The 24,527-nt window shown below is 46.1% G+C and overlaps 1 protein-coding gene across 3 annotated transcripts; it reads right to left on the bottom strand.

Moving 5' to 3' along the window:
* Positions 1–1,741: 1,741 nt before the first annotated feature.
* brca2 (BRCA2 DNA repair associated) lies at positions 1,742–24,479 on the bottom strand. Of its 3 annotated transcripts, XR_009529859.1 has the most exons (28): positions 23,745–24,479; positions 23,346–23,441; positions 22,395–22,631; positions 21,980–22,040; positions 21,648–21,709; positions 21,508–21,536; positions 21,154–21,250; positions 20,785–20,840; positions 20,485–20,575; positions 19,562–20,248; positions 15,344–19,312; positions 14,576–14,674; positions 13,515–13,584; positions 12,298–12,752; positions 11,541–11,749; positions 10,238–10,425; positions 9,743–9,913; positions 8,956–9,325; positions 7,638–7,793; positions 7,036–7,183; positions 6,445–6,554; positions 5,951–6,152; positions 5,049–5,215; positions 4,376–4,514; positions 3,622–3,878; positions 2,900–3,049; positions 1,899–2,391; positions 1,742–1,865 (listed from the first exon to the last, which is right to left on the bottom strand). XR_009529859.1 is itself a non-coding variant. In XM_060076441.1 (27 exons), exons 2-27 carry the CDS (start codon positions 23,398–23,400, stop codon positions 1,996–1,998), a joined length of 8,631 nt encoding a protein of 2,876 aa, XP_059932424.1. In that variant the 5' UTR covers positions 23,401–23,441; positions 23,745–24,479; the 3' UTR covers positions 1,742–1,995. The 3 variants fall into 3 exon arrangements, 2 of the variants coding, with proteins under 2 accessions (XP_059932424.1, XP_059932425.1); XM_060076441.1 differs by having other exon boundaries at positions 1,742–2,391; XM_060076442.1 differs by lacking the exon at positions 14,576–14,674 and having other exon boundaries at positions 1,742–2,391.
* Positions 24,480–24,527: the final 48 nt, after the last annotated feature.

Here is a 24,527-nt window from a genome sequence, read left to right as displayed (position 1 = left end):
AGAGAGAGAGAGAGAGAGAGAGAGAGAAAGAGAGAGAGAGAGAGAGAGAGAGACTACATTAGACGTGTTCGCACTGTAACGACTGCCAACTGCAAAAAAAAATTTCACAAACATGAAGCAAGCATCATGTCCCGAATAAATTCAATATCAGGATTCGAATCACAACAAATAGAATGCAGGGAGACAGCAGGCAATGGAGAAACGAAATGATTTTCCAAAATCACATCCGAGGTGCAGTCCAGAGATACAGCACCAAGTTACAGCAATTAATAATGCTCTATAAACAATTAGATAAGTAGGCTACAGTACAAACATGTTCTGATGGCAAAAGTTTCTCACACCCACACACACGTAAACAAAACGTGTTCGCACTGTAACGACTGCCAACTGCACTGTTTTTAATTACAAACATTATGAAGCAAGCATCATGTCCCGAATAAAATCTATATCAGGGCAGCTTGGGCCTACCTTATTTGAAGAGAAGCTCACATCGACGCCCGGCCTTTCTGAGTCGCACGCAAGGGAAACAGAAGAGAGCGCTCCTAGCTAAGATAGTCTTTCCATTCGAACCAAGAGGTGCAAAATGAACGAAGTGTCCTTTTGTTTAATCTGAACGTTTGGCCGATGTGCCCCCAGTCTCTATATTTATTTTTCTTCTTCTAAAGACATCAACGAAAACGGATGAGTCAGTAGATAGTCCACTTCGTTCGGTAAATTAGCGCTCGCCACTGTGGTCAGTTTTTTTTCCACTTTTTTCTCCCGCCTCCAACAGTGACCGTCACCACTGAGTCTGGGGTCACCAACACAGTGCCCGCGGGCACCATGGCGCCCGCAGGCCTGTTCTAAAAATAGCACTACTCATTCTTGAACAACTCTTTCCCACCTGTTGATAATTATTGTGAGAAAGCATTAACATGATTTAATTAATTAACATGTCTTCACATAGATGAGTATCATTAATCATTAATAGTAATATATAACTAAAGGCAAACTGAGCAAATGTGTTATTTCAGAAGACTGTATAGAACTGGGTGCCCTTCGTATGACTCAGTGCCCATGAAGTAGCTCTCAGGTTCAAAAAGGTTGGTGACCCACTGGGCTATATTAATTTAGCCCAAATGGTCTCTAAATCAAGGGGGTATGTCATAACACCTGTCAATCACGATTGGACGACACCGATTGGATGCTGATTTTCTTAAGCGTGGGCTTTGAAAAGTCAGCCCAGACAGATCGTCTGGGCTGACTTTTCTACTTTTCTAGCCCAAGCAACATATCTATATGTATTTCCTGCGTTTTTGTGATCATTTGGTGCTGTTGCTTCTCCGTTGCACCAAAATCAACCAATTCTAAGTTTTAGTAATTATTATATTTTAATATTTTCAATAATTTAATAATGTTCTCATGTTTATTGTAAAAGATAGGGAGGGCTTAGCCCCACTAGCCCATTGATACCAGCCGTCCCTGGGCAAGAACATGCAAAGCTTTGGAATCCGTGTTGGGGCAGCTGTTTCTGGAGCCCCCGCTGTAGTCTAGCTAAGGCAGCTTGACTGAGGAATGTAACAATAATCCAGACGTGAAAAAAACACTCGGGTCAAATTATTAAAAGTTCTAAATTGGTGTAAAATAGAAGTGACAGACCGTGGACATTGGGGGTTCACGCCCCTAAACCTTTCAGCTGGGAGTCAAACACCCTAACCAATAGACTTTCCAGCACCTGTCCATTCATAATAATACAAATGTATTCATCAAATATGCCAAATGTTTTTATTATCTTACAGTTTGACCAAAATATAAATATTCAAGAATTGACACCAACCAAAGGTGATTTATAGCAAGTCATCCCCTGATTTATCGATCGATAACAACTTTGGGACCTCAATGCAGTGAGTGGCATTCACTCTAACCGTCAGTCAATGATTCCAGTGCAACAAGAACAAAACAAGTTTTTCCAACGGGTCTAAGCAGCGGAACGACCGGAGTGCTGCCCCCTACTGGTCAGGAGGCCTCACCTCCACCATGCAGGACCTGCGTGTCAATCTGCGCTAGTCCTTCATCGTTCTCCCACTCCTCCTCCTGCTCCTTCACGGTCCGACCCGTGGTCCGTGGAGCTGGGGTCGTCGTTTCCACGGCGACCACGTGTCTCGTCGTTGCAACGGCGGCCGGCGTTGTGGACCTGCGTGGGGGGTTGAAGGTCTTTTTGACGCAGGCGGGTGACGCCAGACTTCCCAGGGGGCCGAGCGGCGGGGGTGATGGCATGCGAGACAGATAGTCCAGAGCTCTCCTGCGACGCAGGGTCTTGGGGTCACTAGTCGGGGGAGGAGGAGGGTTGTCGGTCTGGGGAGTGGAGGACGAGGTGGCGGAGAAGTGCCAGGTCGGCTGAAGGGGAGTCACCTGCCACACACAACGGCACCGATTCATTTGACAGGGATTACCATCAGATTGTACAGAGATTAACATCATAAAGCCTAAAAAAAATAATAATATTTGGTTCCTGTTGGTTGTCAGTTGAGGTCATGGGTAGGTAGGGAATTTATTTTATTTTATTTTTTCCAGCGGCAGCGAATGATAGGTAGGTTGTTTTAATTTAAAAACGAGAAAATTCGCTCATCCTTGTACAGAAGAGGTGCTGTACAAAAACGTAATTATAGTTTGCATCAACATTTTTTTGATGCAAAAATAATTTGGGTCGCACATAAATTGACAGGGTCGGTCGGAAACCGGACCCGAACAAAAAAAATGTTTAGGCCTAAAGACAGGTTAAATCCATATTAAATTGATACATGGTCAGAATCAGCGATGCGGAACCATCAATGCATGCCATGGGATACTTATGGCGGCTTTTCAACGCAGCAGCAGAATTCAGCCTTTAAGGAACAACGACTTCCTAAAGATTACTCACGCAGACTGCAGGGCTTGGTCGCCCCGGGGCTGTTGGGATGGCCGGGGTCCTGGGCCGGGTCGACCAGGGCGAAGAGCCCGCGGCCGCGTCCTCGCCCTGGTTCCAGCAGCTGAGCGTCTCCTGGGCTCGCCGGAGGAACCCGTCCTGAGCCTGGAGGAAGGCCAGACATAGAGACATGGAGACATTGATAATGGATCCGAGATCTGTGGCGGCAATACTGGTCCTACATGATCAATAATTAGTGCTGTCAAGCGATTAAAATATTTAATAATCGCGATTAATCACATTAAGGTCATAGTTAGCTCACGATTAATCGCGAGTAATCGCACATTTTTTTCTATGCTAAATATCTCTTGATTTCTTTGTCCCATTCATTTTTCTCATTTTAATGCTCTCATCAACATGGTGAAGTGCATCGGCTTGTCTTTTGCAAATGTTTTTTTATTGATAACAACATTGGCATATACTGATCAAAGTGCAATAGTGCAATTAAACGATGACCATACAAACATACTGCCTCAACATAGCAGTCAGGCTACTGCTTCTTTGTTTTGAGCCAAAGAAAAAATAAATAATAATAATAATAAATTTGCGTTAATCGCGCGATAAAAAAAAACTAAAATTGGTTTGCATTAACGCCGTTAATAACGCGTTTAACTGACAGCACTATCAATAATGCATAGAAAGCGATGGCTAACGTACGACCCTGTAACACGTCGTACCCGGGTCTGCGTTCTCAGCTGTGCGAGGGCGCTTTGCAGGTGGGCTTCGCGGGGGTTGGAGGAGAAGGCGGTGAGGTCGCTGGCGTACAGGACCGGAAGTGTGGTGGCACGCCGGGCGCTGAGCTGCAGGTTGCTCAGAGCCAGCAGCGTGGCTGGCTTCACCAGCTCCTCCAGGCCCCACTGGAGGAGGGAGGAGAAGCAGCGGACCTTCACCAGGTTCAGGTCCCCGTCCACCAGGTACACCACCGGGGAGGTACCTGGGTTTCACGTAGGAACATTAAGGGCAAGTTGAATCGTTTCATGTTTAGCATTACCATTTAGTTTAGTGGGTCGGCTTAGCTCAGGAGGTGGAGCACCTTGACCTTTTAACAGGGAGGTTGCTACTAAGATCCCCAGCTTCTCCTAGCTGAGTGTCGATGTGTCCCTGAGCAAGACACTCAACCCTAAAACTGCTCCTGACGAGATGGCTATCTCCTTGCGTGGTTGACTCTGCCGTCGGTGTGTCAATGTGTGTGTTAACCGTTGTAAGTCGCTTTGGATAAAAGCATCTGCTAAAAACACCAAATGTAAATGTAACGTAAATGTAATGTAAATGTAGAAATTTAGCAGACATGCTTTTCATGCTTTTCAACAGTATCGTACCCCCCCCCCCCCCCCGATAAAACACGAACAGCCTATGAATATATGATGATTGTTTCATCTGAAAGAACATTGCAAACATGCAGACCCCAGTCTGGTGAAGACAGTGTCCTACCGTGCGTGTCTGCGGTGGTGACGACGTATCCCACCAGGTCCACCTCCCCACAGGGGGTCTGCACCTCTGGGCGCTGGAGCTCCTGGAAGTGGACCGACTGTCTGGCCTGGAAATGATCCGACAGCCAGTCCTGGCCCACCTGGATCCCCGGCAGTAAGGTTACTATGCATGTACTCTAGTGATGTTTTTCTCTGTTAAAGATGCAATAGCACAACGTTTTGCAAACTTTAATAGCACTAAGTTAAAGTAAAAGCGTCAAGTAAACGCTCCACGCTAGGTACATTCTCAGCTTTCGCTTTTGTACCTTTAAATGGGATGATTTCGTCTGAAAAAAATTGGTACATATGATTTTTAAGCCGCATTAAAATAGCTTAAAATATCAGAATCAGAATCAGAAAAGATTTAATTGCCAAGAAGGGTTTTACACCAACCAGGAATTTGGCTTGCTGAATAAGGTGCATACACTAAGACAATAACAATGAACAATGAACAATGAACAAACAGTGATATATATGTATAACACAATATAAACAAGCAGGGACATAAGTGATCAATTAAAAATAGGATAAAATAGAATAAATTAAAAACTAAAGTAAAAGAGACTTAAAAATGTATCAGGGTGAATGAATTGAAATTGGACCTGAACGAGAGGGCTTATTTGGGCATGGGTTACCTGTACTTCCTGGAAGTGTGTCTTGCTGGTGGCGGTCAGCTGGACGGACGCCCCAGGGTTACGCTTTTTGCCAGCCGTGACGGAGAGGTTGTAGACGCGGTACCGAGCGCCCTCCTTCAGCTGAGCCTGCAGGTCAGCTGGTGGCCTCCACACGTTCAACATGTAGACTGGATGAGGAAACGGAAACATCCCATAATATAGCACCCCTCCTTCAACGGCCTTTAGATGGTTCCCGACAGACTAGGATTTATTTCCATCCAACAGCCTTTACATAGTTCACAGTAGAGAATAGCATGTAGGTCCTCCAATGGCATGTGGTTCATGTCGAGGATAGCAGCTAGTTCCTCTAACAGGACATATGTGGTTCACGGTAGAGAACACGATGTAGTTTCTCTAACAGCATATACGTGGTTCAAGGTACGTGGATGCAGAATGACCCGCCGTCCTTCTCAGTCAAAGGGAAGAATTATTCATTCGGAAGTAGAAACCCAAATAATCCTTTCTTCAGTTATGATTTCAGTAGCTAGTTCGACTCCTCTCATCGTGCAATTCTTTTAGGGCATTCAGCAGACGCTTTTATTCCAAGCGACATACATCGGTTAATACACACATTGACACACCGACGGCAGAGTCAACCATGCAAGGAGACCGCCAGCTCGCCAGGAGCAGTTAAGGTTAAGTGTCTTGCTCAGGGACACTTCCAACACTCCGGGGATCAAACTAGCAACCTACAAGACAACTTGCTCTACCTCCTGAGCTAAGCCGACGCTATTTCTGAGATCCTGGTTAACAATCATATTTCATTAAAAAGATATTAAAGTTTGAACACAAGGAGGAGGAGGAGGAGTTTGGCCACACACTGGTGCAAGGCGGACATTGAAGTTCGAGTATAGCAAACCCACCAGAGTCGCCGGGCGACGCCCGGGCGTCTACCACACACAGCTTCCAGACCGGGGTGACGTCTCGTCGGGGACAGCCCCCCTGGCTGTCCTGGGCTTGCTCCAGGGCCCGTCTGCAGCGCTCCTGCAGCCCGGCCTGCCGCTTCTCCAGGACAGAGCGCCGGTAGCTCTGAAGGACCTCCAGCTGCTGATCATTCAAACACGCCTGACACGACAGAGAGGAGAGGAGAGGAGAGGAGAGGAGAGGAGAGGAGAGGAGAGGAGAGGAGAGAGCATCAGGGGATGACATGTATCTTCATTAGGCCCAATCCCATTTCTACCCCTTACCCCTTCCCCTTTCCCCCTCCCCCCTTCAAAACAAGGGGAAGGGGTAAGGGGTAGAAATGGGATTGGGCCTTAATACAAGGAAATGTATCTCAGGCTGTATTAACGTTGTCACCTAACCTGTGAGTGCGTGTCTGTGTGTGCCTTCCGCGTGTGTGCGTGCGTGCGCCTACCTCCAGGTAAGCAGGGTCGTTCTCAAACGCTTCGTAGAGCTCCTCTCCATCTCTCAACTTCTCCACGTCCTTCTGCCTCAGAGTCCTCCTCCGAGCGGGCGGGTCGGTACCTGTGAGAACCCCCACACCGGTCAGCGCGTACCCCCCTACTGAACCCCCCATGACCACCGCAGGGGAAAACCAATACAACCAGACCAAACCCGAGGACTAAACCAATACATCCATAGTCCCCAAAGACCACACCAGGGAAACCAATAAAACCACGGTCCAACACAATCCCCAAGAAGTCCAGTAGTCCAGTCCATTTCCATTTGAACCTCTCCATCACACACGCAAGATAATTTGTGCATATCGTGACACATCATGCTCGTTAGTACTTGTACTAGTTTACAAGTAGCACTAGCATGCACTTAACTAGGCTACTGTGTGTCCAATAAACCTAGCGGGAGGCCAGCGAGATGTGAGGGTTTTTAGTACGACCCGTTTGTACCAGTTGTTTACTACCATTAAGAACCAAACCCCGGTACCACACACTGTCATAGCAAAGTGTTTCAGTCAGTACCTACAGACTATTCCGAGCCCCAGCACTACCTTTGTCCTCTCTCTGGATGTCCGCCTGGATCTTGGCGTAGAGGGCCTCCATGGTTTTATTGTTGTGGTCGTCGTACCTCCGAGCCTCGCGCTCTTCTGCTCGCCCGCTACGGAACACAAAGACGCCATCTTGCTTCTTCTCCATCCACTGAAATGAAAAACAGACAATAAATATATCTTTAATTAGAACCTTCTCTTAACTCCAAGGACAGAGGCCAAGGTTTAGATAAGATAAGATAGTATTTTATTAATCCCAGAAAGGAAGGGTTGGATACATAAATAACCATTATTAAAAGTTAAAAGACAAAAGCTAAAAACTCGTGTTTCAGGTGAGCAAGCTTCTATTGCTCTCCGACAGAATGACATGTACCTAATTTAATCCCAGAAAATTGCGTTTTTTTAACAGAAAGAACAATATTTAAACAACAATAAGAATGAATTAGTAATAAGGACAGAATAAAATCATAAAAACAATTAATAATATCAAATATCCCAAACATCCAGTTGCTCTACAAGTTGCAACGCTAACTAGTGTTTCCGGTGTGCTAGCTTCCGTCGCTATCCGACAGAACCTGCCGGACCGGGCGGTAGCATGGACCCACCAGGACGGGGTAGCTCCTGAGTATGAGGAGGTCTACACAGCCGACCGCCCCCCCGGTGCTGTACAGAGAGGACAGGCGCAGCAGGAAGGGCCGGGGGTCGCGCTGGAAGCCCAGCTTAGCGTCCCAACGGGCCCGTCTGCAGCTGTTGGCCCCGATCTGGGGGAAAACACATCGTCGTCATCATCATCATCATCATCATCATCATCATCATCATCGTCGTCGTCATCGTCAACATCATCATCATCGTCATCATCGGTCCCACTCAAGGAGGAAGAACTTGCACTCCATGTCAACTAGATTACAACCAAAACTACACTGGTTACTACCGGTCGAGATTACTGATGATGTGAGTTTCGATCACCGCGTACATGTTTATCAATTCGCCCCGACGAATAACATCAGCACCCGACAAAAACAAATGACGACAGAAAGTGTTGATGTCTTAAGCGATAGGGAGCGCATTCGCTCTGTCTATGACCTGCCCTTACTGATAACTTGTTTAATGATATGTATTTGAACTCCCTGGGGAGTAAGGTATTAAAGACAGGTCAGGGTTAGGACGTCAGGCTCCAAGATGACTACAGGAGGACTGAGGACATCGCAGATTCACCATCCGTCCGTCGAACATGCTAACCTCTACACAGGTCTCCCAAAACAAACTCTGAGGAAGCTTCAGCTTGTTCAGAATGCTACTGCTAGAACAAAGACCAAAAAATATGAACATATTACACCAATTCTTAAATCGTCACATTGGCTTCCTGTAGGTCAGAGAATTGATTTTAAAATCATGTTGCTAACCTATAAATCCCTACATGGTTTAGGCCCAAACTATTTAACAGATATGCTTCCACTACATAAGCCTTCTAGACCACTAAGATCCTCTGAGACCAATCTGTTAATTATCCCCAGAGTAAACACGAAACATGGGATTTAGTCACTATGCAACAAATAGCTGGAATAAACTCCCTGAGGATTTAAGACTTGCCCCAACTCTGAGCAACTTTAAAACAAGACTGATTTACCACGATTATTCATTGAAAAAAAAATCTTCAAGCTACGCCCCCCCCCCCCCCCCCCCCCCCCCCCCTTTTCAGGCTTTGCGCCGCTGTGTGCAGTCGCAGACAGGTGTACAGGGAGCGCTTGGTTTGCTTTGCAGCGGAGATAGACTGCATGGGCGGGGCTAGTTTCATTTTTGGTTTTACTTTTTTTGCGGATGCATTACTTAAAAAAAATATTGCGAAAATATTGCGAGAACACGCCAATATCGTCATCGCAATAAAAATTCGATATATTGTGCAGCCCTTCCTCCCCAGGGTACCTTCAACATCAGGCCCTCGGGGGCCTCCAGGGGGGAGCAGCCGTCCTGGGACCCCACCAGCTCGGCTCCATACACCACCAGCTTCCCTCCCGGCTCCAGGCGCCCGCGCTGCAGCATCGCCGTCAGCGGGGCGTCCAGCTGGGCTTTGATGGCGTACCAGCCGTCCGTCAGCCACACCACGCCCGGGGGAGGGGCGTGGGACTCGGCCTGGGGGGTCTGCTGGTCGGCCGGCCCGTTGGGGGCGCGGGGGTCCGGTCCCGGGCGGACCACCCCACAGACACACAGGACCAGGGTCTTGGCGGCCGCGTCGTCCCGCTCCGTGATCTTCCTCAAGGCCGGGCGCCGGCTGTGGTCCACCTCCACGTCGTAGCTGGGGCCGAACAACACACAGCGTGGAGGTGAGACCACTGAAGGTACTGGGAGTACTGGGTAAGCTACTGGGACAATGGTTCAATATTCAGTATATACTAGTGCTGTCAGTTAAACGCGAAATTAACGGCGTTAACGCAAACCAATTTTAACGGCGTTATTTTTTTTAATCGCGATTAAATATTTTAATCGCTTGACAGCACTAGTATATACACATTAAAGTCAGGGCTTAAAAGCTTTTATAATAAAAAATAAGATGTTTCTTCCTTCTTATACTTTTTCTAAATAACATATATGCTTTTTATAAATATGCCTATGTATTAAGAGGTTCATACAAATCTTAATAAAAAAATGAACAAAAGAAAGATCAATGTTGATAAAGCTAAATGGACACAGGGCGCATCGCAGAGTAGCGTACCGGTATTTGAGCTGGAGGAGAATCTGTTCTGGGTTCAGCCAGAGGCTTGCCATGGTCAAAGGGAAGGATCTCTCCATGGAGGCTAGCTTCCAGACCACCCAGCGGTAGTGGTTGTACGCCCACTCCTGGCTCAGCAGCTTCACGTCCACCCCCGGGCTGTCACACAGAGCCCTGGGGACCCAACACAACAGACACAGCGTCAGGGAGAGGATTGTCTTTATTTGTTTTGGTTCTCCAACATCTTGGACCTGTGACCGTAAGTATCATCTTCTTCCCCACACATCGTTTTAAACCTCGTCTAAAGCAACATTTGCCCATAATGTGAATCGCATCATACTGGTAAGATAGATAGCAGTTTGCACGTGGGTACGAATCATTATGTTGTCGGTTTCAGTTTCTGTGTCTATGCTACCTACATCTAACTTAGTATGTTTGAAATTCAAAATTGTGCCATCAACCATCCAGGTGTTAGGGGGTCAAGTAGGGGTGCGTTACCTGTAGAACTCCTCCTTGCCCAGGGTCCAGTCATCCCGGGGGACCAGCCAGCCTCCGTCCGCCAGCTGGACCCCCCCCTGCTCACCGAGCGCTCCCCCCCTGAAGAACCGCCGGAAGGAGAGCCGGAACGACTCTGCGTTCTCCGCCGTCACCGTCCACACGGGCTGGTGGACTCCGTGTTGGTACAGCTGGCAGAGAACAGACGGATGCAGGCATCAACGAGTGAGTGAGGGGTTGGACCAGTGCTAAAGGTAATGGGTTTGAAGCCCATTACCTTCAACCCCAAAGGTAATGGGCTTGAAGGGTCCACACTGAAGTGTACCTGTAGGGATACTAAGAGTTAGAGGCCCTTCCTGCCCCTTATTGACGTGAATCTCTAATTCACTGTAACTCGCTTTGGTAGAAGCGGCTAAAATGACTAAATAATATGTATAATAATAGTATTATATATATATATATCTAATCATATAATATTATATACAAATCCTCATGAAGAATGATGTAAATAGTTTCTGGCACATCATATTACTTCCATACGTATAATTATGAATAAATATGCAAGTAAATGAATGGGGTATAAAACCCAACAACAAATACATGAAATAAGAAACTATAAAATATACTTTTATAGCTTGTTGTTGCCATTTTGTTAATGACTCATTCTTTATAATTAATCATTATTAAGAGGAAGGAGGCCACTGGTTTTACTTAAACCAGCCGTTAAAGCATGTTGACCCCTGGTCCCGATAGTGGAGCTGTACCGGGGGTGAAAATTGTACCGCCTACGCAATCCACGTTTGAAACATAATAACGCCATCGTTCGACGCGATTGTCCGTTGCCGGGCAGGTTTCAAAAAACATTTGCGCTCATGTTGCCAAAGACAAAATAACATAATACAGATTTGTTTTTACTTTATATTATTATTGTATTGAATTTAGCTAGTAAACTGAGTGTTTAAAGTGTATCATAGTCTAGCTAGCTTGTGTTAATACACTCAGTTTACTAGCTAGATGCGATTAAACAATTAAATACAATACAAATATAAAATTAGCAACGCTAATAAATGTCATTTGTAAAATAAGTGTTATCTGTTTAATATCATTTCGTCTTGTGACGCTCAATGAATGTTCGCGAATGTTCATGAACCTTCCTACGTCATCGCTCTTCGTGATCGTCCGTTGCCAGGCAACGTTCGACGCGATCGTCCGTTGTCAGGCAGGTTTCGAAAATTTCTAACGCAGAATACGTAGGCGGTACGATTTTCGCCCTCGGTACAATTTTGGTGTGACAGCGCCGCGGTACCTGCTGGGGGGAGTGGCGGCCGGGAGGGAGCCCGCAGACGGCGGCCCGGAGCGGGATCCTGGCCGCGCCCGAGGCCTTGGCCAGGAACAGGCTCCCAGGGAGCGGACGCACGGTCTGGCGCTTCTTCTTCCTGAGCCTCATGTCCTGGAGGTCGCGCGCGAGACGGAGGTCCCGGAGGCCCTCAGGGTCCACCGGGTCCTGCTCCACGTCTGGGAACAACAAGGATTGGTTTTATTTATGAAGTACATTTTGGCAATCTCAAGGCGCCCGTACAGAAAACGCCAGTAGAGCTAAATCAACAAAACGCTACTTCTAACTGAAACCAACTAAACTCACTAAAACCTGCTTACAATCCCTTCCTATTTAAGGTCTTAAGAACACCTATCAAGTAGACAGATATATCGGAGATGCTGGCATATACGCTATTGATTATTGACGGTATAATTCCGATGTATTTAGTTATTGATTTCAATAAGGTAATATATATATATGGACAGACTGCCTATTGATTTGTAGCCACGAGCTACCATTAGAACTTGAGGAGCTACAAGCTAGAATCACTTGTGGTGTGCTGTGATGAGGATACGTTCACCGGGAAATTACTACGCAGTCAGATGTCGATTGGGTTCATTGTTGAGACCTTAAGATGGGCTCATGGGCCAGAGCCACTGATGTAGAGACGTTATTTTGCTATGGGGACAGTAGAAAATGTCAAACATTAAATCCAAAAGGTTAAAAGAGTATCAGCTCAGGTTACCTAGGTTTCTAGTTGCCGGGTCACAGGCCGTGGCAGCAGACTCCCCTGGGACGCCATCTGCCTCGCTGTCATGACAACCGCTCCCTCTTCCATCTCCGTGGGTCTCCGTTACCATCGCAGTGCTTTTGGTCGTTATGGTCGCCGTTCGGACGTACGGGCTGGTTTCAGCCGGTGTCGGTGAAGAAGGAGGGAGAGGGAGAGGAAGAGGAAGAGGTGGGGGGGGTTGTAGGGGTTTCTTGAAGGGAGGGATGAACACAGCAGGGGTCCTGGCCCTGGTCGTGCCTTGGGGGTCCGGGTTGGACTGGGGGGTGTCGGTTCTCCTCCTCTTTAGGAACGGAGGGACGAACACCGGAACTCTGGAGCCCGAGGCCAGGGGGCCGGGGGGGGTGGCGGGCATGGGAGCCGGGCCTGGGGGGGGCTTCGGATTGGCGTAGACCACAAAGCTCTTCCCATCCCTGACAACCGGGAGGAAACACACACCGGCACACATGCTTTATTATTGTTAGTAGTACTTAAAAATAGAACTTAGCATCATGTTGCATCCTAAGCTAGCTGTCTTTGCTATAAACATCGAATGGGTTAACCTAAGAGTTGTAAGAGCTCGGCACTTGTTCTATGAACATCCTTACTGTAACGACAGCGATATATTGTCATTTCTCTTTCTTCTGACAAGTGTACTTACGTGTAAGTCACTTTGGATAAAGGCGTCTGCTAAATGCCCTAAATGTATATCTAAATGTATTAGTAGCGCCCATTTTTTACAGCAGATATATAACATTTCTAAGAGTTTTCTAAATACCACACACACACACACACACACACACACAAACCCTTTCTGTATAGATGAGGCCTAAAAAAAAAATGTTTGGTTCCTGTTGGTTGTCAGTTGAGGTCATGGGTAGGTAGGGAATTTTTTTTTTTTTTTTTTTTTCAGCGGCAGCGAATGATAGGTAGGTTGTTTTCATTTAAAAACGAGAGAATGCGCTCATCCTTGTGCATGAAGAGGTGCTGAACAAAAACTTAATTATAGTTTGCATCAAAACTTTTATTATTATTTATTTTTTCCAAGCTCCTAAAATAATCTCGGTCAAACATAAATTGACAGGGTCGGTCGGAAACCGGAACCGAACAATTTTTTTTTTAGGCCTGACGCATACGTCCCAGCGATAGCTGTAATAAAGGAGCAACCCAGTCCGTTGCCATTCGTTAAGACGTACCTGTGTGGTCCGGTGATGTGTGGCTCCAGGGAGACCTTGTACTTGAAGACCCTCCTGTCGTTAAGAAAACCTGTATCGGGTCAAACACAAATCAGGGTAAGGACATCGGTAAGTAAGTATAGGCTGGTTGTCCAGTAGAGGTCGAACATGCCAGTTTAAAAAATAATAGTCTTCCCCGTTGATCAAATCTAGGGCTCCACACGAAACGAAAAGAAAAAAATCAGCCCTGAATTTGACTGAGAATGCGAATGTTTTCATCTTTGTAATATTGGAGCAATACAAATATTTCCTACATCTATGCCACCAATCTTGATCAATGAAAGGTTTGTTTAATTAGGCCTACATTTTAGTCCAAAGTAAAGAGACAAAAAAGACGAGCTGGGCTAGTGGGTCAACCAGAGGCTCCCTAGTAACAGTTGCCAAGGGCAACCGTTGCCAAGGGCAACCGTTGCCAAGGGCAACCGTTGCCAAGGGCAACCGTTGCCGTGGTGCCTTAGAGCCAACCATCCGGGTGCTAAACCCCAAGATTGATTACACTGCAATCGGGACCTTGGATGTTAGTGTGTTACTTTACCAGGGGGACGTGGGATCATAGTGTGTTGCTTAAAAACTGGAACCTGGGATCATAGTGTGTTACGGTAGCATTGGGGACCTGGGATCATAGTGCGTTACTTTACAGTAGGGACCTGGGATCATAGTGCGTTACTTTACAGTAGGGACCTGGATCAGTGTGTTACTGTAGCATGGGAACCTGGATCAGTGTGTGTTACTGTAGCATGGGGACCTGGATCAGTGTGTTACTGTAGCATGGGGACCTGGATCAGTGTGTGTTACTGTAGCATGGGGACCTGGATCGGTGTGTTACTGTAGCATGGGGACCTGGATCAGTGTGTTACTGTAGCATGGGGACCTGGATCAGTGTGTTACTGTAGCTTGGGGACCTGGATCAGTGTGTTACTGTAGCATGGGAACCTGGATCAGTGTGTGTTACTGTAGCATGGGGACCTGGATCAGTGTGTTACTGTAGCATGGGGACCTGGGATCAGTGTGTGTTACTTTACCCTGGGGAGAACATTTAGCAGGCAGCAGGGTCCTTGCCCTATCTCCATTCACAGCACGATCAAACTCTTCCAATAACCGCCTCTTTAGCGGAGGTTGGTCTGGAAGGTGAAGAGATGTTTGTAAATGTAGCGTATTAAACAATAATTTAGTAATAAGAAGAAAGGAAATGAATATGACTTAAATATGACCACCTCTGCTGAATTTCTATTTATTTAAATTTAAAATAATATAACATTCCGTGCGCTACGGTCGCAGGATATGCGCTTCATATCCAGGTCAATTCCCACACTTGTGCGTAAAGCATATAAAAGGAGAGGTGAGTCATTTTAAAAGGAAAGGAGAGGAGAGGAGAGATAATATTTTATATTATCGTGCGCTACCGACGCTTCATATCAAGGTCAATTCACACACCTGTGAGTAAAGCATATAAACGGAGAGGAACTTCCGTAAAGTTGGGAAAAAATTGGCAGATTCGGAGTTTGCGGTTCAATAGATCATCCGTGAAACATCGTTGCGACACAATTGACACCTCTAGCTAATTGCAGTAACCAGCTACAACATTGTTTTCATCCAAACGAGCCGTCTTTAGCGAGCGGTGAAATGCATTGGCTTCTATGAGCTGTCGGCTTTCAGCCGCGGGTTTAGGGACCGTCTGCAAAGTGCAACACTGAAAACGACCACAATATAGGTATGGCCTCTTTATGGTCAGACTATAACCTTTAGTTTTGAAAAATATATCCCTTCTTATTTTTTACATCGTCACTCACCAGTCAAATCTGCATCATCTATGGATCTCTTCCCTGTTGCGTTGGGCGTTTCTCCCGCTATATTGACCGGACCATATGATTGGACCGTCATCTTCTCTGACACCATTGGAGCACTCTCTGCAGCCAGTATCCGACCTTCCACTGAAGCACTCGTATCAGCACTCTGAGCATCACCTTCCAGATCTTCACACGTAGAAGTGAAAGCATTTCTTTCACCGGGAGTCGTTTGCTTCTCAGTTCTCCGATTATCCGTGTTCAGTAATGTTGTGTTAACATCTAGCATCTCTAGCTCATTATTATCTTCCAAGTGAGAGTTAGCACCAGACATAGAACAAACACTCTCTTCTTCTACATTCAAACGGTTCTTCGCCTTTAAAAGATTGTCCTCAGAGACCTGGACTATTGTGCCCTTTGCAGTGGTGAAGCTCAACTTCATTCCTTCAAGATTCCTTGGACATTCTCTGAATTTTTCCTCCGTTGACGTCGAGGGGGCAACGGTCTCGGCGTCGCAATTTAAGTCGTCAAAGACTGATTTAGCCTTCTGCAGGGCCTCGGACGACACCTGTACGGGTTTACCGGTGGCTGCGTGAAAACCACTGCCAGGTCTTGGAGCTTTGGTCGGCCCATTGGAATGGGCGGGGGCCTCCATAGGGGCATCGCAATCGCTCATCATTGCTTTCGCCTTTTGGAGTGCGCTAGTTGAAACGGCCACTCCTTTACCACTGGCGGTCTGGAATCCACCTGGGATAGGATTCGGAGATTGGCCCTGATGGTCTGCTGTTGGGGGGGCATCGCAATCGCTCATCATTGCTTTCGCCTTTTGGAGTGCGGCAGCTGAAACGGCCACTCCTTTACCACTGGCGGTCTGGAATCCACCTGGGATAGGATTCGGAGATTGGCCCTGATGGTCTGCTGTTGGGGGGGCATCGCAATCGCTCATCATTGCTTTCGCCTTTTGGAGTGCGGCAGCTGAAACGGCCACTCCTTTACCACTGGCGGTCTGGAATCCACCTGGGATAGGATTCGGAGATTGGCCCTGATGGTCTGCTGTTGGGGGGGCATCGCAATCGCTCATCATTGCTTTCGCCTTTTGGAATGCGGCAGCTGAAACGGCCACTCCTTTACCACTGGCGGTCTGGAATCCACCTGGGATAGGATTCGGAGATTGGCCCTGATGGTCTGCTGTTGGAGGGGCATCGCAATCGCTCATCATTGCTTTCGCCTTTTGCAGAGCGGCAGCTGAAACGGCCACTCCTTTACCACTGGCGGTCTGAAATCCACCCCTTGGTTTCAGTAGAATCGGATTCGGAGATTGGCCCTGATGGTTTCCTGTTAGAGCAGCTTGTTGTTTTTCTTTGTCGGTTAAATTCTCGTTCAGCAGAGACCTGGCTTTGGTCAGGGCCTTGTCAGACACTGACACCATGTTCCCACTGGCCGTAGAGAAACCCCGAGCACTACCTGACTCACTAACCACACTGGGGCCAACATTCTCTGAAGAGGAAGGGCAAGGACACTTTGCGGTCAAAGCGGACCTTCTTCTAGCACCCGGCTTAAAACAATCCTCTTTTGGAGATGGAGCGGGAAGAGAGCGTGCTGTTGAAGCATCAATGTTTAGTTTTACTTCTTCTACCAAATCACATTCATTCAGAAGACTTTGGGCTTTTGCCAGTGCTTCACCTGTCACAGACACTTTTTTCCCACTTGCTGTGGAGAAACCACCGTGACGGTAAGATCCAACAACCAGCGTGGCAGAGGCTGAGGATACCGACCCCGAACGCTCCTTCAGAGGCGCTCTCCTGGGGATAGAAACAACATCCTTCGCCATTGGTGTCTTGAAACCACCGTTATACGTTTGGTTGTCATCACCGCTCTTTGTTGCCAAGGATGCAGAAGGCACGACACAAGCGCTTGCTATTTCACCGTACCTCTGCTCAGGTTCTGTGGAAGTTTCCTTTTTAAGGCTGCAGTCGCTTTCCTTTTCGTTCACCATTACGGCGTTACACTGCCGATGTTGAGGTGGAGCATCATCCTGGTTTACCATAGCATCCAAATCTTTGAAGAAACTGCTTGCTGCTTTGACAGCTCGTGCTGATATGGTAATCCCTCTCCCACTGGCCGTCGAGAAACCTCCCTTCAGTTCACTAACTTTAGTCATATGAAATTGACTATTCTCACATCCGGGTTTTTCAGCTGTAGGTTTATCACTTGAGATGCTTGGACAAAAGGGCGATTCTGTCGCAGTGATGGAGACCTTTTCACCGCTGTTTACGGTGTTCGAAACCGGGCTATCAAGATGGAGATTGTTGCTAGTTCCCACACCAGAAGCAATATTGTGCGAGCTACGGTTAGGTATCTGTTGGTGAGTGGAAGCGGCGCCACTGTTTACCGACACATGACGGGAGCCATCAGCAGTGTCTGTGAATGGTAAATAACCGTCCTCTAGGTCTGAAAACAAAGCTTTGGCTTTGCTCAAACACTTCTTTGAAACACTGAAGGACTTACCACCAGCAGTTTGAAAGCCTAGGTTACACATCAAAGGATATTTCTCCTGATGATTGGGTAATTTAGTGTAACTAGTGGTATTATTTTCATGCCCATTTGACACATCGACGGCTTTGAGAGTGGCTTTTCGTTTGGTGGTGTGTACATTGATAGGGGTGGACGTTTCATTCTTTTTCAGGGGAATAACTGATTCATTGTCCAAAGTTGAAACCATGTGGTTGCTGCATCCTAGAGGAATTTGGACGTTTTCATCAAGATGCTTTTCAGCATAGAAGCTAAAACTGTCATCAAAAACGATACCGACAAGAGAGTCTGGGTCTAATTCTGCATCTGTTGCTTTGGGGGAGAGATCCACTTCTTGACGAGTTACGTTCAGCTCTGCAGGTTTGAACGGAGTGAAATCATACTGCGTGTGTGTTTCCTCTAAAAGGCTACACAGCTCTGTGACATGGGCTTTCTGTGACGCAGTCAAACGATGTTGATTACACACACTTATCTCACCTAAAACTGCCGGGACGAAGGCTGGGGCGGGGGCTTGGGCCGAGGCTGGGACGGCTGGAATGGCTGAAACTGGGACATCATTTTGTAGGATGGACTTGTTCATGTCGTTCCTTGTGGATTCGTCATTTCTGGTGAGCGGAACATTTGGAAAGCTTACCTCCTCAACCTCTTTAAAGATATCCCTGGCTTTCTGCAGATTCACTGAAGAAATCGGAATCCCCTTATTTGAAGCCGTTTTGAATCCGGATGACCCGCTTGTCGAAGGATGAAATCCTAACCCGTATTGCTCCTTCATAGTGGTCTGACCTTCAGTATTGCGTTCAGTATAAACATCTCCACCAAGGTCTCCTTGAGGCCCGATGAACTCTTCAATCAATGGTTCAATGCCCGATATCGAGTGGGATTGGACGGACTGATTTAACTCGGGTGGATCCTCCTCCATTTCGTCATAAAGACTTCTTTCCTTCTCTGCGCTTAGAGGGGTAAAAGGAACAAGTCTCTTTTGGGTCCCTGTTGAGTTTGCACCATGGAACGATTGCTTAGGGACTATGGAGGGAACAGGGGAAGACGTTCGGCACAGTTTTTGGTGATCGGTAGCACAAGACAGGATGCCACTGTCAGGCACTGCGTAGGAGTTGCTCCCATAGCCCGTCAGCTCTGGCCCTTTATCGGCGCGGGGACAGACAGTCTCCCTCGGGCTTGCCTCCCCATTGGTAAATATTTTCTTGTTCCTTTCCTTGACCAGTAACAGACAGGTGGAGGGGGAGAAGAGATCTTGTTGTTTTTTTACAACCTCTGTCATTTGAGTGAAATCCTGGTCTAAGGCTCTGCAGAGCTGGGACATGTCCAGATCCTGACTGGTCCCCGTCACTGCAGAAGGAACTGGACCACATCCCCCCAAAGGGCCCTGGACGCTGGGTGGAACATCAGCTGTTGGCTCCTGCCGATGCACACACGGTTCTTGATCTGTAATACAACATGACATTATAAAGTTCAGTTTATTATGTCAAACAGCACAGATGTACAAAACATCTCTGGAATAATAAAAGGCAATGCTTGAGAAATGTGAATATCGTTGATGCATTAATAGTAATCAACATAATATTGAAAAAATGACCACTTGCTTAACGGTAAAGACATTTGACCGCAGAAGACCGTTATCGGTATCAGAATTAGTGGATCAATTATTTAAGTTAGTCAATGATAAAGACTTACCAGAGATGAGCTTAGATTGTTGTGCTTTCTGAGTTGGCTTGTGTTCTTCCTTCCCTCTAGGTAGTGGACTGTGAACGTTATAAACAAACTGTCTTTTTTTCTTGCTAAAAAGAGAGTCTGCTGTATTCAACGTTTGCAACGTTACTTTAGTAGGATCCAACAAGCATTCAGTTTTTCCCGTAAAATGTCCGGATTCCGGTTCTTGTTGTTTTCCAAGATTGTCAACTGAACTATCCAAACCAGCCTCTGTGATCTCTGTCAGACTGATCGGCGACCACTGACTGTCTGCACCAGCCCCACCGCTAGTCTCTCTCTGACCGGGGGGAGTAGAAGGGGCCGGAGGGCAGAGATCGGCCCCCTCCAGATTCTCATCCCCCTCGGTTTTCCCGACAGTCTCTGCAAGCCTTTCCACGGAGACCCGCCTGGCGTGCCGAGTCCGCTCCTTCCGCCTCCGTTTGATCCGCTCCTTGCTTTTGACCCGCCTGAGAGTCGAGCTGCTGTTGGTGAAGAACACGGAGAGGACGTTCTCCGCGCCGTCCAGGACGCCGGCCACCGCGGCGCGGAGCTCTTTGTCTTGGATGGCATCGGGGAGGGTCTGCCTCCACTGCTCGTCGCCCTGGTCCAGGGAGGAATGCGTGGAGTCTGACGACGTTCCCTCCTGGCTGGCACCTCGACCAGCGACCACAGCTGATTTCAGATCGGAGATAGAAAGACTTTGTTTAATGGAAGCTTATGTGGCCAACCCCGGCGCCGTTCTAGAGCTACGTGACTTCCTGCTAGAATAGAGTACAACCTGTGTGGTTTAAAATGAGTCTTCACACTCCCGCTATGAATAAATTAAATCAAGGCAGTATTATTTAGACTGCTACTACTTGAGTTCATCATTTAAATCATCTGAAATGTAAAACGGTATATGTGCTTACTTTGCGGGGTGTTGGGTTTGGGGTTCTTGGAGGGCGATTGTACGTTGACTCCAGATGCGTCCGCTAGAGACGGGAAGAGCTTCCGGACGAACTAAAGAAAAACAGTAGATATCAGCATCTACCTGATTTCATTATCATTACAATTTTCTTACTCAGAACAACCAACTCCAAATGTCAAAAAGGTTATTGTTCAACTCATACTTAGAACAGGGTTCCAATAAAGGCCAACTATTACAGAGTTAAACAAGTCTTCACAGTTTAGTAGATAGTTGCTACAGTATAAAACACAATACTACTCACAACGATATTTTTGTCGTCGGACGTGCTTTCAAGGGAGGACAACACCTCGTTTTTAGCTGCAGAAGAGATTAGGAACAGAAACTGAATGTAATCATATTCAAATTATCAAAAAAAGAAGAGTGAGATATCGCCACAACAACATTATACTACCACAATTCAGAATAAACCAAAGATCAGGTAGCAAATACAGAAAGAAGGCACAACTAGTTTGTCAAGTATAATACGTTTATAATAATAAGCATCATTTTTTGAGCTTTCCTTAACTGTAGAATCCCTAGTAAAAGGTGTGGACTGCTGGGGTACAACGCCACATGGGGAGAAGGTTCAGAGGTCTATAAACCAAAGAGGCGAGGTGGTGGGTGGTCTTACACAGAATGAGGGTCGAGGGGACGTTAGGCGGGGTGTTGAGGGAGCTGGTCCAGGACACGTCAGGGTTCACCTCGGCCCCAAGACTCGCCATCATTTTCTGGGAGGAACACCAGCATGATCAATTCCATTAAAAGGACAACTTCAGCAGAGGTTATCCAAATGAGAGACAAAGCAGGAGAAGAGGGGAGGGAGAGAGAGAGAGACAGTGTCAGAGAAAGATGGAGAGATTGAAAGAGAAAAATTGGAAGGAGAAAGGGAGAGGAAGTCAAAGACAGATCTGAGAGAGCAAAGGAGAGATCGACCAACATAAGCGAATGAGACAGAGAGAGAGAAAGAGAGAGAGAAGAGACTGACCAGGGTTCGCTGGGGTGTGTCCAGTAGTTCTGCGGTAGACCAGAGAGAAAGACACCAATGAAAAACAGAACGTTGACCAATATAGACAAAGTGCTGAAGAACGACGATGACGATGTCATCACAGTGACAGCTGAGCTTACCAAAGTGGTTTGGATGGTTCCTGTTCCGGAACAGTTTGGTCACGGAGGTACTGGAGGAGGAACTGCAGCGTCATGAGTGCCAAATATGGAGTGAAAACTTTTTTTTTTTTTTTATAGCATTTCATAGTCATAGCATTTGATTAACACAAATGCACCAAAAAAGTATTCTACTATAAATTACCTACCCTAGCTTCAAATATCATTTGTAATTCATTTGGATTTGGAATTTCTTACAAAATAATTGGATCGTTGAGCAAAATATTTAGTAAAAGTACGGCAATTCAAATACCACAATGTCAATAATTCTCTCCCCAATTATGGTCCAGACTTACCGTTCTGCGGACGTCCCCTGCAGTCCAGTCCCCATAGCAGCCCATGGAAGAGGCTCCTTCCCTAAGAGGACGGTAAACACAGCCACCCTAGATCAGCACTACTGGTATATGTACGCCGCCATCAATACACTCCACTACTTTATTAATAGAAAAAATTTAAAATAATAATCTTAATTAAATCCAGATGGAAAATAGGGGGCATGACCAGGCTTGGCCAATGACCTAGCATGTATTGTATTGACCTATCAATCTGTATTGAGTAGAAATGATAGAGCAGAAAGTATTTCAAAAATCTAAAATAAATGGACTGAATGCTGAATATAATCATTGCCATATAGGCCTTTTACACAATGTGAACTTACAAACGTACAAAAATCGTACAAATGTCTAATAAATGTGTATACAAGTGTATAACCTTGTTCAATAAACGATCCATCATGTTGCGTGCCAGGGGATAGAAAACTCCTGCTGTGTCTGAATATCTTGGGGGTGGAGAAAGGTTGGCTGTCTACTGCGTTCTTGCCGAATGGTGTTTTGAAGCCCTCCCCCCCGTGCGCGGGTCTCGGTTGGTTCTGCCCGGTTCGGTTATTCTCTTCGTTAGACGCTTTCACCGTGAGCGTGTTGAACCAGTCAGGGTCGATCTGCCTGAGGTCTGTTGACAAACCGAGGAAGCACATGTATGACACATTGCATACAATCGAGAAGAAGAAGGTAGAGAAAAAATGATGCAGAATAAAAAATAAATAAAAAAGGAGGTATATAAAAATGGAGAGAATTACAAATCAAGAAAAAGGGGGCATAGAAAAATAATGGAGAGAGTTTTATTTGAACGAAGGAGGTATAAATAAAGAATAGAAAAAGGAGGTAAAGAAAAATGATGGAGAATAAAATAATCACTACAATAATAATAATAATAATAATACATTTAATTTAGAGGCGCCTTTCAAGACACCCAAGGTCACAATGGGGGGGATGTGCTCGCTACACCTGTTGGGGGGGGGGGGGGGGGGCACTTCGCCTTTGGGTCACTCTACACCTGGGGGTCACTACACCTGGGGCTGTATGGTCAGTACACATGGGTGGGTGGAGTCACTACATTTTGTGGGGTGGGTGGGGTCACTACACCTGGGGGGGGTTGGTCGTCTTATAACCTGAGAGGGTGATCGACTACGACACATGGGGGGGGGGGTCAGGTCACGACCTCGTATACTTTGTATTATCATGTTTTATTAATGTAGGTAAATGTTTGTGTCCTGAAAGGAGCAAAAACACATAACATGCATACTCCTCATTGTAATCATCATTTAGTGGGGACAACACCAAGCGATGTTGATCAATCAGAAACGACATTTAGATTTGATCTTACTGTCCCATATGTGATCTTTCAAGGTGTCGAACATGTTTCTGGAAGACGCGTCCATCGTACGAGATCCCAGACCAAGTCAAAGCTTTGGCGACAGATCTGCAAAACATACCAACATGATCTCGAAATATCTGAATAGCATCACTATTCACCTCCATTCATCCAACTATAGTATACGACCAGATATCTGAAACAGCTTAACAGTCATCCCTAGGTCACTTTACATGCACACTAACGCCAAACTATTATGCGACGAGTTCTTAATATGTCCATGCGAGTGAAGAGACAGGTTACATTATCAGCTGTCATTGTAAGGAATGTTTACAATGTATAGGTTAGCTTTAATGCTATAATATAGCGAGATAGTCCTATTAAGTAAAAAATAAAATTACGTTAGTTTACCATTGTGGTGTGTAGGGGTCTGTCATCCCGCCATAAAATCCTGATAAAAATGCAAACATAGTAGCGAACGTGAAGATCTGTTGTTCTCAAATCAGACTGGTAAGCTATCTTTGAAAACTCTCCCTCTGAACACAAACCTCGCGCCGCCGCAGCTCAGCCTAAAAAATAAAAGTTTTTGTTTCAAAATAAAAGTTTCGAAATGAAATTAGTAGTAGCAGTATATTTTATAAATATTTGTTTCATATTTGTTAAAGCTATCTTTCGACAGCAATTAATTAATCAAGTGATCTGGGAAAATAAGCCTGTCCAATAATTTAATTCGGCCCAATATAATTATTGACTCGACTAGCCTACCTACCTGCACGCACTCTGCCCCTGCACTTAATGCGAATGACTGAAGTCTTCCACAAGACTAGTTAGACCTTTTGCTAAAGCTAGCGATTCACAAAGTAACCATTCCTAAAATATTAACGTGTCAACATCACACATCTCTAGAAGAAAATAAAACAAAACATGTGGACAATTATTTTTAAAGTAGGGTTCAGACATTTAACATGACACTGTTATTTTTGTGACATCTGCATTAATGGGCTAAATAGGCTACTATTAGGCCGAAGGTAGAATACAAAGAAAAGTGTAATGTGTGCCTGTATCCTATTTAAGAAAGAAGGAAACAAAAAGTGCAACGCTGTGCAAATACCCGAATCATGTGTGATGGAAGAGGAAGGAAGTAGGAGAGTAGAAGCATACATTATGGGGTGACGGTGGAATTTGTGGGGTTGG

This window comes from Gadus macrocephalus, chromosome 16 (assembly GCF_031168955.1).
Source record: "Gadus macrocephalus chromosome 16, ASM3116895v1".
Classification (NCBI taxonomy): Eukaryota; Metazoa; Chordata; class Actinopteri; order Gadiformes; family Gadidae; genus Gadus; species Gadus macrocephalus.
The sequence above is the reverse complement of the archived record's forward strand: the minus strand, read 5'-3'. Positions and strand labels throughout refer to the sequence as shown.